Source organism: Agelaius phoeniceus, chromosome W, assembly GCF_051311805.1.
Source record: "Agelaius phoeniceus isolate bAgePho1 chromosome W, bAgePho1.hap1, whole genome shotgun sequence".
Lineage (NCBI taxonomy): Eukaryota > Metazoa > Chordata > Aves > Passeriformes > Icteridae > Agelaius > Agelaius phoeniceus.
This window is the reverse complement of record NC_135301.1, coordinates 14,211,173-14,232,805: the sequence shown is the minus strand read 5'-3', so window position 1 is coordinate 14,232,805 and position 21,633 is coordinate 14,211,173. Positions and strand designations below refer to the sequence as shown.

General features: G+C 44.3%; 1 protein-coding gene across 1 annotated transcript in view; it reads left to right on the top strand.

The window, feature by feature from the left end:
* Nucleotides 1-21,365, top strand: part of LOC129132424 (CBP80/20-dependent translation initiation factor-like) — a 376,676-nt gene extending 355,311 nt beyond the window's left edge. Inside the window, 2 exon segments of the mRNA XM_077193174.1 lie at nt 19,297-19,350; nt 21,150-21,365. Coding sequence (XP_077049289.1) covers nt 19,297-19,350; nt 21,150-21,365 — 270 coding nt within the window.
* Nucleotides 21,366-21,633: the final 268 nt, after the last annotated feature.

Below are 21,633 nucleotides of genomic sequence, written 5' to 3'. Positions count from 1 at the left end.
TCCAGGAGTGAATTTCTAGACTACTGCCTGTTTATATTTGTCCCTAATTTATATATTTTTTTCTTTGTTCTTGTGTTTAAAATAATTTTGTGGGTTTCTACAAAGAATCTGTGAACTGTTTTGGAGAACTTACTTAATAGTATGTGCCTTGGGCTTAGATAACATTTTCCAAACATCTCAGCAGAAAGATGAACTGGGGGGAAAAACCTGTTGTATGTCTTGAAAACCCTGCCTGAAATTTTGGCTAATATGAGGTAAACACTGATGGACCATGTGCTCATTGAAATGCTGTAAACATCATTTTCAAAGCAAACAAACAGCTCTTTGCTGAAAACAGAAGAGAGTGAAGACAAAATTTTCAGAGCAATGATAATTCTTTGAATTACTGTTCAGGTTTAAAGGACAGGTGTCTGGCAAGGAAGGCGGGAACCTCCCTTAGAATGGAAAATGTGACTCCCTTCCCTCTGAATTGTTATAACTTTGAAATTATGAGGCTTTCAGGCAAAGACATGGGAAAAGGAATAACAATTCTTTACTAGCCTGTATATATATGTATGTATAACAAGACAAGCAACAACAATGGCAGCAACAACAACAAACAAAAACAGAAACCTAATAACAGCCTTCTCTCAGCTGTCAAGCACTTTCCCCTTTGGTGTAGCTATGGTCACAGCCGGTAGGGGCATGGTTGGCTCCTGGCTGGGCAGGGCAGGTGCAATGGTTCCCACAAGACTGCAGGGGGCACTCGGGTGCTAGCTCAGCCATCTCTCTGCATGTGGGTGATGCCTTAAGTTTTTAGCTTTTATTTTTTTTCGATTCTGTACTGCATTAGTGTATAACTGAACTCTATATAGAAGGCTAGTTAGCTTTCTTCACATTTTGGTCAGACTTAACAAACCTTCTGGGCCTGGGAACCAAGGTCACACCATTTGCCTCAGACCCCAGAAAGTATAAACAAAAGTGAATCAGGGGGAGAAGCTGTCTTGGTTTGTAAAGACAGGTGTCTGCTAAAGAAGGCAGGAGTCTCCCTTGAAATGGAAAATGTAAACTCCCACTCTCTGAATTATTATAATCTTGAAATTAAGGGGCTCTCAGGCAAAGATATGGGGATAGGAATAACAGTTCTTTATTACTGAAACAATAAAAATAAAACAAAAATGCAGTAATACAAAACAACACCGACGGAGTCAGAATACAACCTGACACCCTGTTGGTCAGGGTGTTGGTAGCAGTCCCATTAAATGGTGGCTGCAGTCCTTCTGGAGTGACAGATGTGGTTCTGTTGAAGCAGTGATCCTGTAGAAGGGTGGAGTTTTCCTCTGAAGGTCTGGTGGTAGTGTAGATGGGCCTGGTCTTCCTCTGGGAATCCAGTGGAAAAGAAAGCTGCTTCTCTGGGAATCCAGTGGAAAAGGCTGACTGTGGTGTTCCAAATTTCAGATTATATCCAGGTAGGAATGCTTGGCTCCTCCCTCTGTGCAGAGCATCTCACAATGGGATGATGTAATTTTATCAGTCATGCAGTGAGACTCAATGGACCATTAACAGAAGATTATCTCCCCAGAGGGAGGATTGTTTGTGGAAGACATAAAGAAAAACTGCCCCACCTGGTTTTAACAGGTGGCCCAATTAACAGAAGATAACTGCCCCACCTCTAACAGATGGCAATAGAATACACACCCCAGCCACATCTTGCATTTCCAACCCAAGACGTTATGCACCCCTTATTCTATTACCATCTGCATCATACCCAAAATCAATAAACTCAACAAAATGAAACCTTACACATGGTTCTCACTTAGGACCAGGTTTCCCTGTGGTACTCAACGGGCTTCACCATCTTTCTGCATTACCCACCAAGTGTAACCAGGTCCTTGAGCAAAAACAATCCCACTGATGGGTTTGTCTTTGCCTGAGGTGGGACTAATCCAAACAGTCTTTCCTAAAATACCTTTCATGTGTACCACAGGGATTTTATCTCCATCCACTGTGTGCAAGGGTTCAGACTCGGCAGGACCAGCTTGATTGATGGACCCTCGGGTGTTGACCATCCAGGTGGCTTTTGCTAAGTTCATTTCCCAATTTCTAAAAGTTCCCCATGAAGTGGCTTCAGGGTAGTCTTAAGCAGTCCGATGCACCATTCAACTTTCCTGGCAGCTGGTGCATGATAAGGGATATGATATATCCATTCAATATCATGTTCTCTCCATTTGCTCCATGTGGTGTTAGTGGTGTGGTGGGTAGAGGGAACCTTTCCTTTAAACATCCACCCCAGAACCAGTCGTCAGGGTGCCTGGAGGAGTTGTGCTTCCATGCCAATCACCTCCGAGGCAGCTTGAACTCCTTCATAGGCAGCCAAGATTTCCTTCTCTGTGGGAATGTAGTTGGCTTCTGATCCTCTGTAACTTCAGCTCCAAAATCCCAGTGGTCAGCCTCAAGTCTCCCCAGGCACCTTCTGCCAAAGGCTCCAGGACAAGCCATTGTTCCCGGCTGCAGAGTAGAGAACATTCTTTACCTCTGGTCTCATCCTGACTGGGCCAAGGGCTACCACATGAACGATCTCCTGCTTGATCTGGGCAAAGGCTTGTTGCTGTTCAGAGCCCCAGTGGAAATCGCTCTTCTTGTGGGTAACCAGGTAGAAAGGGCTCACAATCTGGCTGTACTCGGGAATGTGCATTCTCCAAAAACCTATGGCACTTAAGAAAGCCTGTGTTTCCTTCTTGCTGGTTGGTGGAGACATCGCAGCAATCTTGTTGATGACCTCAGTGGGAATCTGACGCCATCCATCTTGCCACTTTACTCCCAGGAACTGGATCTCTCAGACAGGTCCCTTGACTTTGCTCTTCTTGATGGCAAAGCTGGCTTCCCATAGAATCTGGATGATCCTCTCTCCTTTCTCAAATATTTCCATTGCCGTGTTCCTCCACACAATGATGTCATTGATATACTGCAGATGTTCTGGAGCTTCACCCTTTTCCAGTGCAGCCTGGATCAGTCCATGGCAGATGGTGAGACTGTGCTTCTACCCCTGGGGCAGTCGGTTCCAAGTGTATTGCATGCCCCTCCCAGTGAAAGCAAACTGAGGCCTGCATTCTGTTGCCAGAGGAATGGAGAAAAATGTGTTGGCAATGTCAATAGTGGCATACCACTTTGCTGCCTTGCACTCCAGCTCATACTGGAATTCCAGCATGTCCAGCACGGCAGTGCTCAGTGGCGGTCACTTCATTCAAGCCACAATAGTCCACAGTCAATCTCCATTCTTTGTCAGATTTGCGCACAGGCCAAATGGAGCTGTTAAAGAGTGAGTGGGCCTTACTGACCACCCCTTAGCTCTCCAGCTCACGGATTATTTTGTGGATGGGGATCATGATCCGATACTGCCGGTGCTGAACCTTTGATGTGGAAATTGGTACTCGTTGCTCTTCCACTCTCAGGAGTCCTACTGCAGATGGGTTTTCTGATAGTCCAGGCAAGGTGTTCAATTGCTTAATGTCCTCTGCCTCTGCAGCAGCTATTCCAAAAGTCCATCTGTGTCCCTTTGGGTCTTTGTAATAGCCATTCCAGAGGAAATCTATGCCTAGAATACACGGGGCCTCTGGGCCGGTCACAATAGGATGTTTCTGCCACTCCTTCCCAGTCAGGCTCACCTCAGCTTCCAACAGGGTCAATTGCTGCAATCCCCCTGTCACCCCAGCAATGGAAACAGGTTCCACCTGTTGTTATAGAGCACAACAGCACAAAGTACCACGACTCCATCAGAAGGGTGCAAGAGAGATTTATTACAGCAACATGTTGCTTTTATACTTTTTCAAGATATTTACACTCACTCAACATACACATTCACTGTCCATTGGTTATAAGAAAGAAACAAAGTTCTCAGTAGGTGATCAAGGAGCCACATCATTCTGTGAGCCAGCTAGAGTCCGTATCTTTTAACTTTCTCTCCTTCATCACGTCTCCATGGCAACAACCTTGGTGTCTTCCTCAGGAGAGATACGGGGCTTTCCTTATCATCAGGAAGCCTTTGCTGGCTCACAAGAACAGCACAGAATGTCCTTTCCTACAATTGCCCCTTTTTGTATTTGACCCACAAATACAACTGCTAAGGACTTCTGCAGGGCCCTTGCAAAAATCCAAGCAGACAGAGGATCTGTTCTTCATTCACTTACAGATAACCAACTTCTACCAACTCCGCAACACACACCCTCACAATCTTAACGTTCATATACAAACAAGGCACATAAAAACAGATCTTCAAATACCGTTACAGACCTCGCAATTTCTGGACGACACATTTGTAGCAGAATGACACCTTCACCTCTAATCAAATAACTTTCTCCCACACAGAATCAGAGACCAAGTCATCTGCCTAGTCACCACTTAGAACCAAGTAGCATCCACTTAACTTTACAACTGGTTGCTGCTATTATACTGGGCAACCAACCTAGTTGCTCAAAGTGTGGACTTCAGCTACTAATTCAATCCCTATGCAAAGGCAACACTGCTCTCTTAGGTACATCAAATTCCCCTATTTTGGGATCGTCGGTGCCCTGCAAAAGGAAATGGTACAAGACACATTTCTCAGTACTACCAACCTCTCTATAGGAGAATTCAAGGAAAGGAAGCAAAAGTAACATCCACTAACCTAAATTTTGGATTTTCAGCATAAGCCTATAACTCCCTTTACTCTGTCTCGAATTACCATCTTTTACCACACATTCTTTGAGGGTCCATGCTTCCATCCACCTAATAACCAACACAATTACCTACTCATTTTGCTCCCACTGTAGAACCACCCATCTTGTCCTTTCCTGTGTGCCCCAAATAAGGTTTAACACAACAGGCAGAGACCCAACAAGGGTCATTTTCTGTTAAAACACATGCATATCCTCTTCCCCATGTTACTAATTCCTCTGGGCCAGTCCACTTTCCCATGGTTAAATCTTTTACCCATACCTTAATACCTTTCTGAAAGTTTGGCTGTTTTGAATTCAAAGAAGAAAAATGATAGAATATAGGAGACACCTTTAAGTCAGGCAAAGGATGCAGAAAGTTTAACACATAAACGGCTTTGTCTAATTTCACTTGAGGCGACTCCCTCTGCATTCCCCCTTTTTGTTTTTGTACCTGGTGCTTCAACACACCATGAGCACGTTCAATAATTGCTTGGCCTGTCAAAGCATGAGGGCTACCAGTAGAATGACCAACACCACAGGCACGAAGAAACACCTGCAATTTCTTTGAAACATACGCCGGGCCATTATCCGTCTTTACATGTGATGGAGCACCTAAGATGGAAAAGGCGTGGCAAAAATGATGAATAACATCCCGAGCTGTTTCACCTGCCAATGCTGAGGCAACCATGGCATGAGAAAAGGTGTCAATTGTAGCGTGAACATACTTTAGACAGCCAAATTCAGGCATTTTTGTAACATCTGTTTGCCATTCTTGCAAAGGCAGTAAGCCTCTAGGATTAGTACCGTAATATTGTGAAACATGAGACATATGACAATTAGGGCAAGAAGAAATAATTGACTTTGCTTCACTATGTGATAATTTAAATTGCTGCCATAGTGCCTGAGCACCCTGATGAAAAAATTGGTGAGATAGAACAGCTTTCTGTAACACATTAGGCACCGTTTTCACTGCTGAGGCAGCCACAAGGGAATCCACATTGGCATTACCTTCAAAAAAGAATCCAGGTAGCGATGTATGGCTACCAATATGCATAATAAAATAAGAATGCTTTCGATTACAAATAACGGTCCACAATTTCAACAACATAACAAATAATGGTTACTCCTTTACATTATACAAAACAGCTTGATCCAACTGCTTCACTAAATTAGCAACATAAACAGAATCAGTAACTATATTTATGGAACTAGGAAATAAGGTAAAGGCCAAGAGTACGGCACAAAGTTCAATTAACTGAGGAGACCCTTGTTGAACCATTACTTCATATTCCCAGAGGTTATCTTCCAGGCTACAGCAGCTTTTCCAGTTCTTCCTGATCCATCTGTAAAAACTGTTGCACCTTCCACTGGCACAGAAGAGCAAAGTTGTTTCCCCTGAAAAGGAATCCTCTTAGTGAAATTCAAAATAGGATGAGAAGATAAATGATATGCTATTTGACCTGTAAAGGAAGATAAAGCAGATTGCAGCTCATGATTGTTTTGAAAACACCACTCAAAACACCATTGTTGTACCAGTATGACAATAGTTACAGGATCACGGCCCAAAATTTCATGGCAGCATCTGCGACCTTTGATAATGATGTCTGCAAAAAGCTCATACAGACCTGGAGCTGTTTTTTGGGATTGAAAGACAAAAATATCCACTCCAAAATATGCAATTTGTCTTCCCATTTATCATTCCATTAACACAACAATCCCCATGGTATTTCATCATCTTTCAAAATAAATAATTGCACACCAACAGAAACATCTATCCCGGTAACAAATTTGCATGTCAAGGCCAATTCAACTTCTTCTACAGCCTTTTATGCTGCAGCGGTCAAATGTCTCTCATTGGTAGAGGAAGTGATCCCTGACAGTAAGTCAAACAAAGGTTGCAGTTGACGATTAGTTATCCCCAAGTATGGCCTAAGCCAACCTATTGCACCAACCAATTTCTGTACGTCAGCAGTGGTTTTAATTTCAATGTCCAGTTTTACAGGTTGAGGCACAATTTGTGTATTGGTGATTATCAACCCCAAATATTTCCAAGCCTTTGAACTTTCTCCGGGGCAATAACCAAACCAACTAGATTGTACACATCGGCCAGCAGTTTGAGGGCATTGGGTCTTCACATGCCCCGATTCTTCACAAGCAGAACATCTGTGTGAGGACTTCATGACTGTTGCCAAAGCAGCCATTTTATGCTCAACCGAACCAACCTTTGAGCAAGCAACTACAAGATCAGACAGCGAGGGATCTCCTGGTAAAGAATCAATAATTCTCCTGCAATCGTCATTCACGTTTTCTCGTGCTAGCTGTCTGCATAAAATTTGCCTCAACTTATCATCTTCTACTTGCTTCTCAGGGGCTGCAGCAACCCTCTCCACAAACTGCAGAAAAGGTTCCTTCACCCCTTGCTGGATGGTAATATACCTTGGTTTAGGAGCTGCCACCTCCCTTGTTTAAAGTAAGGTGCACATACCCAGCTGCTGGGCCTGTGCAAGAACCAGGGGGTCCCATCTTGCCTGGAAATCCGGGTTAGAGAACGGTCCATTGCCCAGCAAGGCATCAACTCCCACAGCGTGACTTGGATTGTGCTGAGGTAACTGCATATTGTCCAATGCTACTCTTTCAACCATTTGTTTCCATGTAGCTTGAAACACACCATACTGCACTGGCTGAAACAGAATTGTAGCAAGGTGAACAATATCATAAGGTGCAAGTACATCAGCATTTAGAACATGAATCACTTGCATCACCTGAGAAGAGTTAACACCACACTGGTCTACTTTTGACTGAAGGTCCTGTACAACCCTCCATGCAAAAACCTTGCTATCTTGTTGTCCTGAATTAGGAGCAGCTTTGTAAACAGGAAAAGCCACAGGCCCACCAGAAGAAGCAGCAGCAGCCATCTCCATCCTTTTAGGTGGACCTATTTTCTCTAACAAATTCCAATCTCCCACTTCAGCTGCTTTCATTCTTACATGCTCCCAAAATTGCAAAGGGTGTCGAGGAGTCACAGCCACCTGGCAGAGAGGCAGAGTCCAAGAAACAGCAGGCCTGGATCTGCTACGAGGTCTAACAGAAACACATTCCTGCATCTTTTTTGGTGTACTTATAACCAGCAGTTCATCATCAGAACTATCAGTAGACAAAGAAGGACACAATGATAAAGACTGCATTTGTTCAACCAGTTCAGGAGGGAGGGGGGGGGCAGACAGGCTCAACGGGAGGTTGAGTGAAGGCAGACGACTCGAAGGAGAGGAGGGCAGAGGAGGGGTGGATGGCTCAAGGGAAAGTGTGTGTGGGGGGGAGCTGCTGCGAACCACGGGAGGATGGGGGAGGAGCAGCCGACTGAGGGGAGGGGGAGGGGGGAGCAAACGGCCCAGGGAGAGACAGAAGGGCCAATGACCCAGCCTGTCTGTTTTTCACTTTGCTTCTTCTGTAACTTCATTTTTGCTAATTGCTGTGCAGGCGTGAGATACTTTGGTTTAGTACTCAGTTCAACTAACTGCTGAGCAGGCAAAGTATACACAGGTTTAACATAGTCTTTTGGAGATAAATACTGAGAAACAGTCTTAGCCTGCCGTTTGATTCTCACGATAGCAAACCCTGGGGGAACCTCCACAGCAGCTGCAGCAGCCTCCTCAGGGGGAGATTCATTGACAGGCTCAGCCTCATCTTCCTCCTGTTTCTCTACTTCATTTTCTTGCTCTAATTCCCGCTCCTCCAATTCCTCCCCTCTATCTTGTTCTGCTTTCCATTCCTTCAACGCCTCATACAACAGTCTCCAGGTAGTAGCCAAATCGACAACCGTCTTATCCCCCTTAGATATCATTTCCCATAGTCTCTTCCCAACCTTTTTCCATGCCCAGACACTGAAGGCAGTATCGACATCAGCTTCAAAGTCCTGTGATTTACATCATATCAGTAAGCTACGAAGACCATAATCAGAAGTTTGAACATCTTTTCTTTTCAGTAAAGTTTTCCACATGGACAAAACAGCCTTTTCCTCATTTGATAAATTATTTCCCATTATTTTTCCCAATCGCTCACCTTGAATCAGACGTCTGAATTAGGTCCGGACCTCCGCAGCGTCCTTGCTGCCTTCACTCATTTTTAGGGTACCCTTCAACTTTTTTCTCTCTTTTTCTCATTTCCCCCCCCCCTTTTTTACCGTCTACTTGCAATCATGGCAGACGGCCACCAGATGTCGGTATAGAGCACAACAGCACAAAGTACCACGACTCCATCAGAAGGGTGCAAGAGAGATTTATTACAGCAACATGTTGCTTTTATACTTTTTCAAGATATTTACACTCACTCAACATACACATTCACTGTCCATTGGTTATAAGAAAGAAACAAAGTTCTCAGTAGGTGATCAAGGAGCCACGTCATTCTGTGAGCCAGCTAGAGTCTGCATCTTTTAACTTTCTCTCCTTCATCACGTCTCCGTGGCAACAACCTTGGTGTCTTCCTCAGGAGAGATACGGGGCTTTCCTTATCATCAGGAAGCCTTTGCTGGCTCACAAGAACAGCACAGAATGTCCTTTCTACATCTGCCCCCACATGTCCCAATGGCATTAGGGTACACTGTGCACCAGTATCAAGTAATGCTTCATATTTTTGTGGGTCTGATGTGCCAGGCCATCAGATCCACACTGTCCAAAGGACCCGGTTTTCCCGTGCTCCTTCCTGGCTAGAGGCAGGGTCCCTCTAGCCCTGGTTAATATTTCTTTCCTGGGCATACATACTAGAGGTACCTTCAAGGGTGTCTGACAGATCATACCCGGTAGCTCGGTCATGGGAGGCGAGGCTGAGGCTACCTTCACTTTAGTAGAACTCCCTCTATTAGTGTTTCCCTCCTTGAGTTGATGCACCCGTGCTGCCAGGACAAAAGTGGGTTTCCCATCCCACCTTCCCATGTCTTCCTCATGGTTTCGCAGGAAGAACCACAGGTCAGCTTGTCAGGTGTACCTTCTCTCTAGCTGGGGGACGTTGGGCTCTGACTTTGGGGCCTGTGACTTGCACTGGTGCCATATGGGAACTATTCCTCCTCACCTCCTCCTTCATCTCCCTCATCTCCTCTTGGAGGCTCTTAATTACAGCAGAGACATGAGCCTGCATTGGGCAACTGATCATACTCTTGTAATTTCTAAGCTTGTTGGCAACAGAACCCACTGTCTCTTGGTTAGTATCGGCATTAATTGTTGCAATGAAGGTGGTGTATTGAGATGACCCTAGATTTTCCAGACTCCACACCATTTGCCCTGTGCACCTGACCTTGTTGGGGTCATTATCATGCTATCCATCCCTCCCAAAGAGTACCTCCAATACCGCCACTTCTCTCAGCTGTTGGATCCCTTCCTCAAGGGTCTTTCAGCACATTCTATGATGGTGCTCCTGCATTCTCTCTCTGTGGACAAACCTATCTCTGACACTCATTAAAAGCCTCTCCCAGAGGGAAAGTGACCCCGGTTCCTTTACGAATACCTGATTCACACCCGAGTCCTGGGTCAAAGGTGCCAAATTCCTTGCCTCACCAGCATCCAGTTGCACGCCTGTACCCATAAGGTCCCAGACCCGAAGTAACCAGGTTGTATAAGCCTCACATCCCTGTCGTACAATGTCTTTGTGCAGATTACGGAGACTTTCTTATGTCAGGGACTCAGCAATAATCGCAACCTCTGGCTCCCCTGCAGGTTGTGGGGGCCCTCCTTTCTTATCCTTATCTGGGTGTTCCAATTTCATCTTAGACTTCCTCGTTTCCACAGGGGTGACTGCTGGTGGCTGTGACTGCCCTTGCGGTTCAGCTGGAACCTGGACGGCTGTAACATTTGTGGGTTCCACTGCTGCTCCATTAGGCTCTCCCTCTTTGAGGCAGGGGAAGGGTTTCTCACCAACTGGGGAAATGTACTCCTTCAGCATCTGGCCCATCTCATGTATCTCCTTCACCAGAACTCCCACCTAATCTGGGTGGTTCATTTCTGAGGTAGGCTGTGGGGCAGGGTCAGACAGTGGGGCAGCATCCCAAGTCTCTGGGGCAGTGTCAAGCTCTGTGGCAGCCTCCCTAGTTTCTGGGGCCATGTCAGGTTCTGGGGCAGCATCCCTATTCTCTGGGGTAGATATCAGGCTGGTTATCCAAGTCAATCTTCCCTTATCTCTGAATGCTAAATAGGATAGGCATATCAGCAACACCAGCCACTGTATGATATCATTAACATTTAGAGAAGAGTTGAACCCTTCAAAAACTGGTGGGTCTGAAGGGTTGGGAGAAAATTTCCCCCGGTGTCATTTCCTCACAGTAAGTACCATTATTAAAGTAACCCCAAAAACATACAGTTAGTGTATGATGCTCTGAATCCATGTGCCCGCCTTCCAGAGGAAGTTAAAAATCCATTAATTCCTCACCTTATTGACCCATAGTTATAGTAATTGCACGGCAACCCGAACATCTGGGAATGATTGGCATCTGACTCCAAGGCTTCGGAATGCTGAACACTGCTTTATTAAAACTATACTATATTACATTACAACTCTATTAAAGAGAGCTACTATCCTATACTATATCATACTTACTTCTAACTACTAAAGAATACTAAAGAAAACTCGTGACTCTCTGCCCAAGAGTCAGGACACAGCTTTTTGCAATTGGCCAAGGAAACAAAACAATCCTCAGCAGAATCCAATTACCAAAGTTCTTCAGGTAAATAATCTTCCAACACATTCCACATGTGCAAAACAACAGGAACAGCAAATGAGATAAGAATTGTTTTTTCTCTTCTGAGGTTCCCAGGAAATATCCTTGGGAAATTGTGCCTTGCTTTTCTCTGTGAAGAGAAATGCAGCCACACATAGTGCCAACTGAATAACAGTCACAGTTGCCTTGGTCATAGGGCCCATATTTAGATAAGGAGCTGCAAATGGGAAAAATATAGCCACAACCATGTGCCAACTGAACCAGGGTAGGCCAGACCACGTGGTGCTGCCAAACAAGGCTTTTATATTCAGCTCACAAAAATTAGGTTACCCAGTAACTGTTATTCTTTTTTCACCTGTTCCTCTCAATGCCCTCAGGCCCCACATTGGGCACCAAGATCTGTCCTGGTTTAAAGGACAGGTGTCTGCCAAGGAAGGTGGGAACCTCCCTTGGAATAGAAAATTTGACCCCCTTCCCTCTGAATTATTATAACTTAGAAATTACAGGGCTTTCAGGCAAAGATATAGGAAAAGGAATAACAGCTCTTTACATGAATATATATATATGTATATATATATATATGTATAACAAGACAAACAAACAACAGCAGCAACACAATTGGCTCTTTTTTCCCTAGCTACTTTCCAGTTGTTGGGGAGCTGGTAAAAAAATAGGCATTTATTTGTAAAGGAAACGAAACATGAAAAAATAAGAGTGGAAAAGAGACATAAGGTTGAGAATTTGAACTGTGATTTCAACTAAAGGATGTGACTTTGAACCATGTTTAGTTATGCTGAGAAAATTTTATATGGGCAGCTTTAATCACTCCACTTTTCCAAAGTTTGCCTTTCCCTAATGAGTTTCAGATACTAAGGAAGCCAGTTTTCCCGAGTTTTCTCCTTTTTCTCAGTGTTTAATGCATGCACTCATCTTGTTCATCCCAAGCTGATGAGATGGAAGTGGCTCTATGTGAAAAACACATTCACTCTCCTGTGAAAATTTAAAAAGTTTTAATAAAGGACAATAGGAGACAAAAGACAGTAAAGTAAAGATTATGGCTGGGTATGTCTTGGCACTCAGCCAAGAGCACATCTTCCCCTTTGGGGATATCCCTTAAATACCTTTTCCATTACATCAGCCCATTGCATATTCATAGACCGTTATGCATATCCTATTTTTTCCATAAACTAGTTCACATATTCCAGGAACTATTTTACATGGCCCCTCCTTGGGTCTGCTTTTTTAGAGCATGCGTGTTTCTTGGCTGTGGTTTTGGCTCCTTCTCTTTATCACTTCCAGTCTGGGCCTTGGTCCATACTTTCTTCAGATGGCAAATGCTGATAGTTGGCATATCAATAGCAGGGTCCTCATTACATATTCACTGGATGTTATCCCAACTAAACAGACAGTTCACTTATAACTATATCAGCTACCACTACTACGATGTCTAAGTTTTTGTTAATAGCAGAAATAAAAGCAAAGTTATTTTAACATAATACATATAGCGTTCATCTTAATATTTGCAAAAAGCCAACAATATAATATACATTTATGACATGTAGCTTCAAGTGTTGCCACCACTTGTAATTTTATCAGCTACCTCATGGTACAGTGTTTTTCATAACTCTCCCTCTCACTTTGTTGGCTGATTAAGAATCTCAGTATGTGGAAGAGCAGCAGACAGCTATAGAAGCTGAGCTGGGTAGTTCCACCGACCTTTTGGCCCTGATACAGTGGAAGCTGTGGTAAAAATAAACTCAAGGCAAGAACAGAAGTGAAGACATCATGTCTGGTCACTCTGACCGCTCTGACGCTGACCGCTCTGACAAGGGAAGATGCAACAAGGACATTGCTGGTGAAAGAATGAAAGAAGGAGCGGCTAGGATCTCAGCAGCCAGCATGCTGGGGCTTATGGCTTCTTCTTCCCCCTGCCCAATGGTTGCAGGAGAATCGCAACAGTGGTAGAATCTTGGCTGAGCCGGCCATGGCCAAGGACTCCTCCTGGGGCCCAGCAGACCCAGCTCGGCCCCGTACTGGTGGCTGGGGAAGGGTTTAGTAGCAGCAAGGTGTTAGCAATTGCAGCCACAGCCCTGCCTGGCCTCAGCCCTGCCTGGCCTTGGCCCTGTGGCCTCCCTTCCCCCCCTGCCTGGCACCTGATGGGGAGGGGCCCGGCTGGTGCCCCATGGCAGGGGCTGCCTGGCCCAGCCTGTTACCTCTTTGCTGACCGGAAAAGGAAGTGAAATTTCACGGGATTTTTCGTTTTTTTTACATGGGTATTCACAGAGGTGTATCAGCTTCCTCTTTGCACCACTTCTGTGAGTGCCTCCCATGCAAAACCACCACACACAGTTACTGATGATGTAGTCTCATAATGTGAATTCACTGACTTTTTATAACAAGCATTATCCATAAGATATTATTGAAAGTTACACATATGCATTACTTTAGTTATTCGCATTTTGTTCATGGTACTGTTTGTGGATGTGACAGCCTGGTCAGAGAGCGAGAAAACTAGATAAGTTTTCCCAAAATTAGCCTGAGAGACTTTAGGGAGTTGAAGATAAACCATGATAGCTTATTACCATAAACAACCTGCAGGTGCTGTTTTTTCCTACTCTCTGTTTTCTTGTTTTTCTCAAAGATTGTTTATAAAAAAGGTGTCTTGTTAATTAGCCAATCAGGGGAAATGTATTAACTAAATGACCAATCAAGTGCACCTGGATCAGAACAGTGTATAAAAAGGAAGCAGACCAAATTAAATGGCTTGTTATGCCAATCAACCTTCTGGTGAATGTGTGTCATTTCTTACTCAACAGTGACAACCACTGACTATTTAGCTAAGGATAGATAACAAAGCTGGCTGCTTTACAAACTTTAATATATCTTTGTGTAGCTATCTGCAAGACATATTGTGGTATTCACATTCTCTGAACAGAGAGAGACATCATTCTCTCTCCCAGGATTTTTCCTGGGGAAGGCAGTGAAAAGCTCACAGAAGAGAAAACAACTCTTATCTCTTTGGCACATGTGGAATGTGTTATGGAGATTGTTTACTGAAAGTGATTTGTTAATTGGATTCTGGTGATGGTTGTTTGGATTGATTGGCCAATTGGATCAAAGCTGCGTCATGACTGTCTGGAGACAGTCACGGGTTTTTCTTTAGTATCTCTTTAGTATAGTATCTTTTTAATATAGTATTAGTGTAATATAACCTAGCTTATTAAAGCAATTGCTCAGCCTTCTGAATCATGGAGTCAGAGCACATTATCCCCTACATTGGGGTCACCCTGAATCGATAACATGTATCATTTTAAGAAACTTTCCTAACTGTATTATTGTGAGGCTTGTTTGTAGAATATGTTAGGGAGACTCTTCCAGTTAAAGCCTGGGCTCTGGCCAAGCTCTGGCCCTACCTGGTCAGGAAGTATGCCAACAAACCCAGCGGTTTTCTGCACCAAAACTGTACTCAGGTCACTTTGACTTGCCAATTTGGACTTATAACAGCTGGACCCCCTTTTGAAGTGACCTTGGAGACCTTACCCGGGAATAGTTCTCCAGGTCCTCACTGTGAAACGAGGCTTGCCAGCTGCTGCACTCTGGGTGATGGTACAGTATTTAGGGAATTGATGATGTATTGTTTTAAATCACCATCCTATCTCTCGTGTGCTACTAATTATGGATATTATCTGACTTATTTCTGCTTAGTGTAAGTTTATTGTATTGTATTGTTTTCTTTTATGTTGCCTTCATGTTCATAACAAGAGACACATATTGAAAACACAAAGAGGGGGAATATGGCTCCTTAAGAATGTTTAGATAATGCAATATTTACACTAAAAATTTTGAAAGCAAATCATCAAATTTGATCCCTGGCAGAGCGATACCATTTTGAAGATTTGCATGTGCAGAACCAATTTCTAAAAGTTTCTACGTAAAGATCCCTGATTGAATGTACGCTGGCAAGGCATAGCTGATTTACTAACCTAGGGAGAAGGTATGCATGTGTTTTATCACCAAAAGGTTCAAAGTAGTTCTCTGCTCGTCTGGACAAACATCAATCGTCTCCAAGAAAATGAGGCCCAGAGAGAAGAAAAATTACCTAATTACCAGCCAACCCTTGTGGCCAAGGCAGGAGCAGGGGTAGGACTGCTAGGACATGGCTGTGTCTGGAGCCTTATGGAGGCAGCCTGCCAAAAGAGGCCTTGTGTCCTACTGCACTCACCATCATGCTATTGTGTTCCTATTGACCTTTTTCAGTTATTCCCTGTTCCATGCTTCCAGAAAGCCATTCAGTAATGTCACAGTCAATATTTCCATCTAATGGACTTCCTCCTGCCTAAACAGCATGGCTCCTGAGCTCCAACCATATGAACTTGTCTTGGTTTGAAAAGACAGGTCTCTGCTAAGGAAGGCAGGAGCTGCCCCTGAAATGGAAAATGTAAACTCCCTCTCTCTGAATTATTATAATCTTGAAATTAAGGGGCTCTCAGGCAAAGATATGGGGATAGGAATAACAGTTCTTTATTACTGAAACAATAAAAATAAAACAAAAATACAGTAATACAAAACAACACTGACAGAGTCAGAATACAACCTGACACCCTGTTGGTCAGGTTGTTGGTAGCAGTCCCATTAAATGGTGGCTGCAGTCCTCCTGGAGTGACAGATGTGGTTCTGTTGAAGCAGTGATCCTGTAGAAGGGTGGAGTTTTCCTCTGAAGGTCTGGTGGTAGTGTAGATGGGCCTGGTCTTCCTCGGGGAATCCAGTGGAAAAGGCTGACTGTGGTGTTGCAAACCTCAGATTATATCCAGGTAGGAATGCTTGGCTCCTCCCTCTGGGCGGGGCTTCTCACAATGGGATGATGTAATTTTATCAGTCATGCAGTGAGACTCAATGGACCATTAACAGAAGATATCTCCCCAGAGGGAGGATTGGTTGTGGAAGACATAAAGGAAAACTGCCCCACCTGGTTTTAACAGGTGGCCCAATTAACAGAAGATAACTGCCCCACCTCTAACAGATGGCAATAGAATACACAACCCCACCCTAAGACAGAACTTTAGAACAGTAGTCATTTATTTCCACTTCCTAGGAGGCCTTGGATATTATCCTTTTGTTCTCCTATACTGCGAGTCTCTTTATCAGTGACATGATTGCATTTGATATGTCTTTATTGATTGTGATCTGTATTCTATGTATCTTATCCTGTATCTAGCAAATGACCAGTAATAGTCTTAATAAGATAATGGCCTTACAAGTGCAAACTCTTTTAACATCAAAGTACACAAACTCTTTCCATAAAAAACAAAAAAGGGGGAGATGTGAAGGAGCAGACAGCTATAGAAGCTGAGCTGGGTAGTGCCACCAACCTTTTGGCCCTGATACAGTGGAAGTCGTGGGAGAGATAAACTCAAGGCAAGAACAGAAGTGAAGACATCATGTCTGGTCACTCTGACCACTCTGACGCTGACCGCTCTCACGAGGGAAGATGTAACAAGGACATTGCTGGTGAAAGAATGTAACAAGGACGTTACTGGCGCAATAATGATAAACAAGAAGATTGTGATGCTACGGAACAGGGGCAAAGGGGTCTGGATGGAAAGTTTTGTACAAAATGTAGTGACGTATAAATTTTGGTGATCTAGTGTAATAAAATGGCTTTGCTTGCAGAGCATGGTCTGTGTCTCTCAATTCCTGTGTCAGTATTTTATCTACTAGAACAATTGTGTTTTTAGCAAAATACCTGAAACAGGATCTTTGTGTGTGTAACAAAGTTATAAAGGTAAAAACAGTGGAAAATAGGTATTTCTGATCCCTTTTTCAGGGTCCCCGCTAATGGTTTCAAGGTTCGTGGGGTGAGATGCTTAGCTCCTATGCTTTGCCATTGTCAGGAAGAGGCATTGACCCTCACTGTACGCCCTTGTGCTTGTTTGCAAGTAATCCAGTGTGAGAAATGAACCCCACACAAATACCTTGAGAGAGATTTCAGGTCAGTGTTAAAATTTATAGAAAGATTACAATGAATGCAATGATACAGAAAAACTGGCTTAAAAACACAAAGTCAGAGTACAACCTGGCACCCTGTTGGTCAGGGTGGTGATTGCAGTCTGATTAAGTGGTGGTTGCAGTGCTGTTGAAGTGATGGTCGCAGTCTTGCCAAATGCAGTGGTCCTGTGGAAGGTCTGGTCCTCCAGTGGAAATTCAGGTCCTCTGGAGCTGTCCAGTGGTGGTGGTGTCCAGTCCTCAAACCCCCAGATTATATACCCTCAAGTCCAGGGAGGAATGCTTAGTACCTCCCCCAGGGCAGGGAGTTTTGCAATGGAATGATGTAATCCTGTGAGTCATAGGATATTTTGGGGAGTCTTTGATGGGCATTGCAGCTGGCTGCTGAGCCATTATGGCCCATTAGCAGAGATGGTGCCTTCAGGATGGGTGTAACTGTGTTGGTGCTCCCCTGGAGGAGTTATCACTGCTGGGTCATTTGTGAAGATAAAGAAACACTACCCCATCTGGCAGGGTTTGCCTCATCCAGATTGTAGCCTGAGGGATTGGGTGTGCCCTGGGCAGCTACTGTGAACAACCAATCATTAACAGTTTATCATAAATTATGTAGATGTCCCTAGAATACAGTTTGGTTGCACCCGTATTGGCACCCTTTTTCCTGTGACTATGACAACCCTGAGCCTGAACCACTAGGTGAGCATCTTCCTTCGCCATCCCATGCCATGCCCAACAACATTTCAGGTCTCTATTGAAAGTTGCTTGTGCTTACAAGCTCATGTTTATAACGCAAAGTTAATGGACAGCAGAGTAGGATTGGAGTCACTACACTTAAGACACCATAGTTTTGTTGGCACTCATTGCACTTGCATCACTATAGAATCTGTCTAGAGGGAGCCGTGTTACAGTGTATTGGATGTAATGCTTTGCCATCTGGTAATTTTGTGTCTAAGTGGCCCCACAGGGATGAAAAGGTTCAGTGAGGGGGGAATGCCTCTGGGGCAGAGTGCTTCCCTTCCAAATAACAAATTCTGTTGTCTGATGGCTGCATTTAGTCACTGTGTATGTGAAACTAGTGTGTTTTCTCATTGCCTGTTGTGGAATTAAAAAAGCTATGTAACGTAATGTATTGGGTCTGACGGAGGTAAAGTTCACAGCACTGTGCTTTGCACTGGTAGCTGGACGAGTGTTGATAACCAGTGTTTTGGCTACTGCTGAGCAATGCTGTCCCTCTGACATTCCTTCTCCCATCAAAGGGGGTGGGAATGGGCAAGATCCTGGGAGGGGACACAACCAGGCCAGCTGACCCAAATTAGCCAAAGGGATATTACAAACCATATGACATCAGCTCAGATATATAAGCTAAGGGAGAGAGGAGGAAGGGGGAGCATTCATGAGTTTTCAGTGTTTGCCTTCTGGAGGAACTGTTATGCATGCCAAAGTAGAGACTGACTTTTTTTCCTCTTTAGCTCTTGCATGCACAGATCTCCACTCATTTCTTTCTTTTACTGTAAGAAAACTGCCTTATCTTACCCTGCTGGTTGTTCTCCATTTTATTCTCTCCCCTGTCCCAGTGGGAAAGGGAGTGATAGAGCGACTGAATGGGCACCTGGCACCCAGCCAAGGTCAACCTACTACACCTAAATAATTTGATTTTGAAAGCTGTTAATCTAAAGTCTACATTCTGTCCTGCTTGCTTGCTCTCAGCAGTGGGTAGGCTGGTGATACCCTTTACCCTGCATTTTGTCACTGTTAATTTTTTGTGTTGATTATATCTTTCCTCCTTCCTTTTCTGATTTTATGTCCTTTCCTCCTGGAACTGGCAAAAGTCAAGCTGGATGAAGAGATGAAAGGAAGGTTGTAAGAGAGGAAGAAGAGGTCATGCATTTCTCACCACCTCTCTCTTCTCTTTTGCAGTTGTTACAATCTCAGGATGTGAAGGAAGATGCTGTGCTTTGCTGCTCCATGGAGGTAGGGAAGCACCTGCACCACCTGCCCCAGTCCTCACTGCTCTGCTGCTTCTGTCCTTGGCCACATACATGTCAAGCAGCTATTAGATGTTTCCAAACCCAAACAGCTGTGTTGCCCCTTTGCATTATGGAATCACCAAATGGTTTGGGTTGGAAGGTTGGAAAGGACCTTTAAAGAGCATCTAATCCAACCCCCTACCATGGGCAGGGACATCTTCAAATAGATCAGATTGCTCAGAGTTCTGTCCAACCTGACCTTAAAACCTGAACCTGTTTCCAGGAATAGCTTGTCCACAGCTTCTCTGGGCAACCTGTGCCAGTGCCTCACCACCTTCACAGGAAATAATTTTTTCCCAATATCTAATCTAAACCTGCCCTCTGTCAACTTGAAGCCATTGCCCCTTGTCCTATCTCTACATGCCCTTGTTCAAAGTCCCTCTCCAGCTCTCCTGTATCCCCTTTAGATAATGGAAAGTGCTCTAAGGTCTCCCTGGTGCTTTCTCTTCTCCAGGCTGAACAACCTCAACTCTCTCAGCCTGTCCTCTTAGGAGAGGTGCTCCAGTCCTCTGACCACTTTTGTGGCATCCTCTGGACCTTCTTTAACAAGACCATGTCTTTCCTGTCCTGAGGACCTCAGAGCTGGACGCAGTACTCCAGTTGGGGTCTCATGAGAGCGGAGTAGATAAAAGACACTACTGTGAGATAAGAGATGGCCCTTGAGATTCTATCACTGGACTTGTGATACATGTACATGGATGCAAAAGGTTTGGTAGCCAGAGTCCCATCACAAAATTATGTCATCCTGGTTCCTTCGAATCTCACCCTGCACTTATTTTTTAAGCACAAAAACACCTGTATTGGAGAAAAAACTGCCCCATGGGTCACACGGACAAGTTTGTTTAGCTCAGCAGCAGATTTGCAGGAAAATGCCGGCATAAATATAGAAGAGTTTCATTAGTATCTTTTTTGGGAATTGATTTGCCTGTGAGGATGGATGCTTTCCTTGCAGAGAGTGATTGAAATTATAGCCCAAATGGTTGAAATTCAGCAAAGTGACAAGCAACTGAGGAGAAAGGTTTGAATTTTTAAGGTGAGGACTTTGAGGAACTCTGCATTCAAGAACCACTAATCTTCCATGATGGTGGACTCACTGCCGTCCAGTCCCAGCTTGGACCTTCTCTGTGGAACCACCTAAGGCTTATGCTGCTCCATGGAGGCTCTCCAAGGAGTAATTGTTTAAGAAAAACCTCTTGGCTGTCCTCAGTGAAGTAGCATGACAGGTATAAATGCAGATCTTGTCAGGGCGGGATTTGTTATGCATACAGTAGGGCTCTGCTTATTACAATTAATGACTGGGAGTTACTGTGAGCTGTGAATCAGCAAGTAAATGAAGGGCCAGGTAGAAGGCAAGAAAAACACATCACAGCCTGCAATTTGTTTTGACAATAGCATGATTTTTAGGTGGGATTATTTTTTTTTTCAAAAGCAATCTTCCTTTTATATCAGCAGTAGCTGGACCATTTGCTTCTCTAGCAGCCCAGCACAAATGCTTTTCAAAACCTTGCCCTTCATGCTCTTGGAGCTTGCTGCCACGTGGATTTGGTTTTCAAAAGTCACAATGCCTTATAACCTTGCCTGGTGGCTCTGCCACACCAAGCAGGGAAGAATTGGAGGGATGGAGCATGTTTGTAAAAGCCAGTGGAGTGTCTGAATATTATAGAATGATAGAATCATAGAATGTCTCAGCTTGGGACACACAAGGATCAATAAGCCATGGTTGACCCCTTCTTCTCCTGACAGCTGCAGAGCAGCGGCCGGCTACTGGAGGAGCAGCTGCCCGAGATGATGACAGAGCTGCTGGCGATAGCACGTGACAAGATGCTGTGTCCCTCTGAGTCCATGCTGACACGGTCCCTGCTGCTGGAAGTCATTGAGCTGCATGCCAACAACTGGAACCCCCTGATGCCCACCATCACTCAGTACTACAACAAGACCATCCAAAAACTGACAGCCTGAGGGGCAGGACAAGGTGGGGTGGGAAGGAACAGGAAGAAGACATGCACCTTGACGGGATCTGGCAAAAGCTTTTCTGATTTAAATTCCCCAGAAGAGCAACCCCCAGCATGCTTGAGAATACATTCATGGGATGGCGATGGAGAAGTATGTTTCTTTTTCAGCTGCGTCAGGTTTCTTTTTCTGAACTCATTGCTCAAGAAGCAGCAACATGCCCACCAGGTTATTGTTTGACTTTCAAAAGAAGACAGAGAATTTGGAAAAGAAAAAA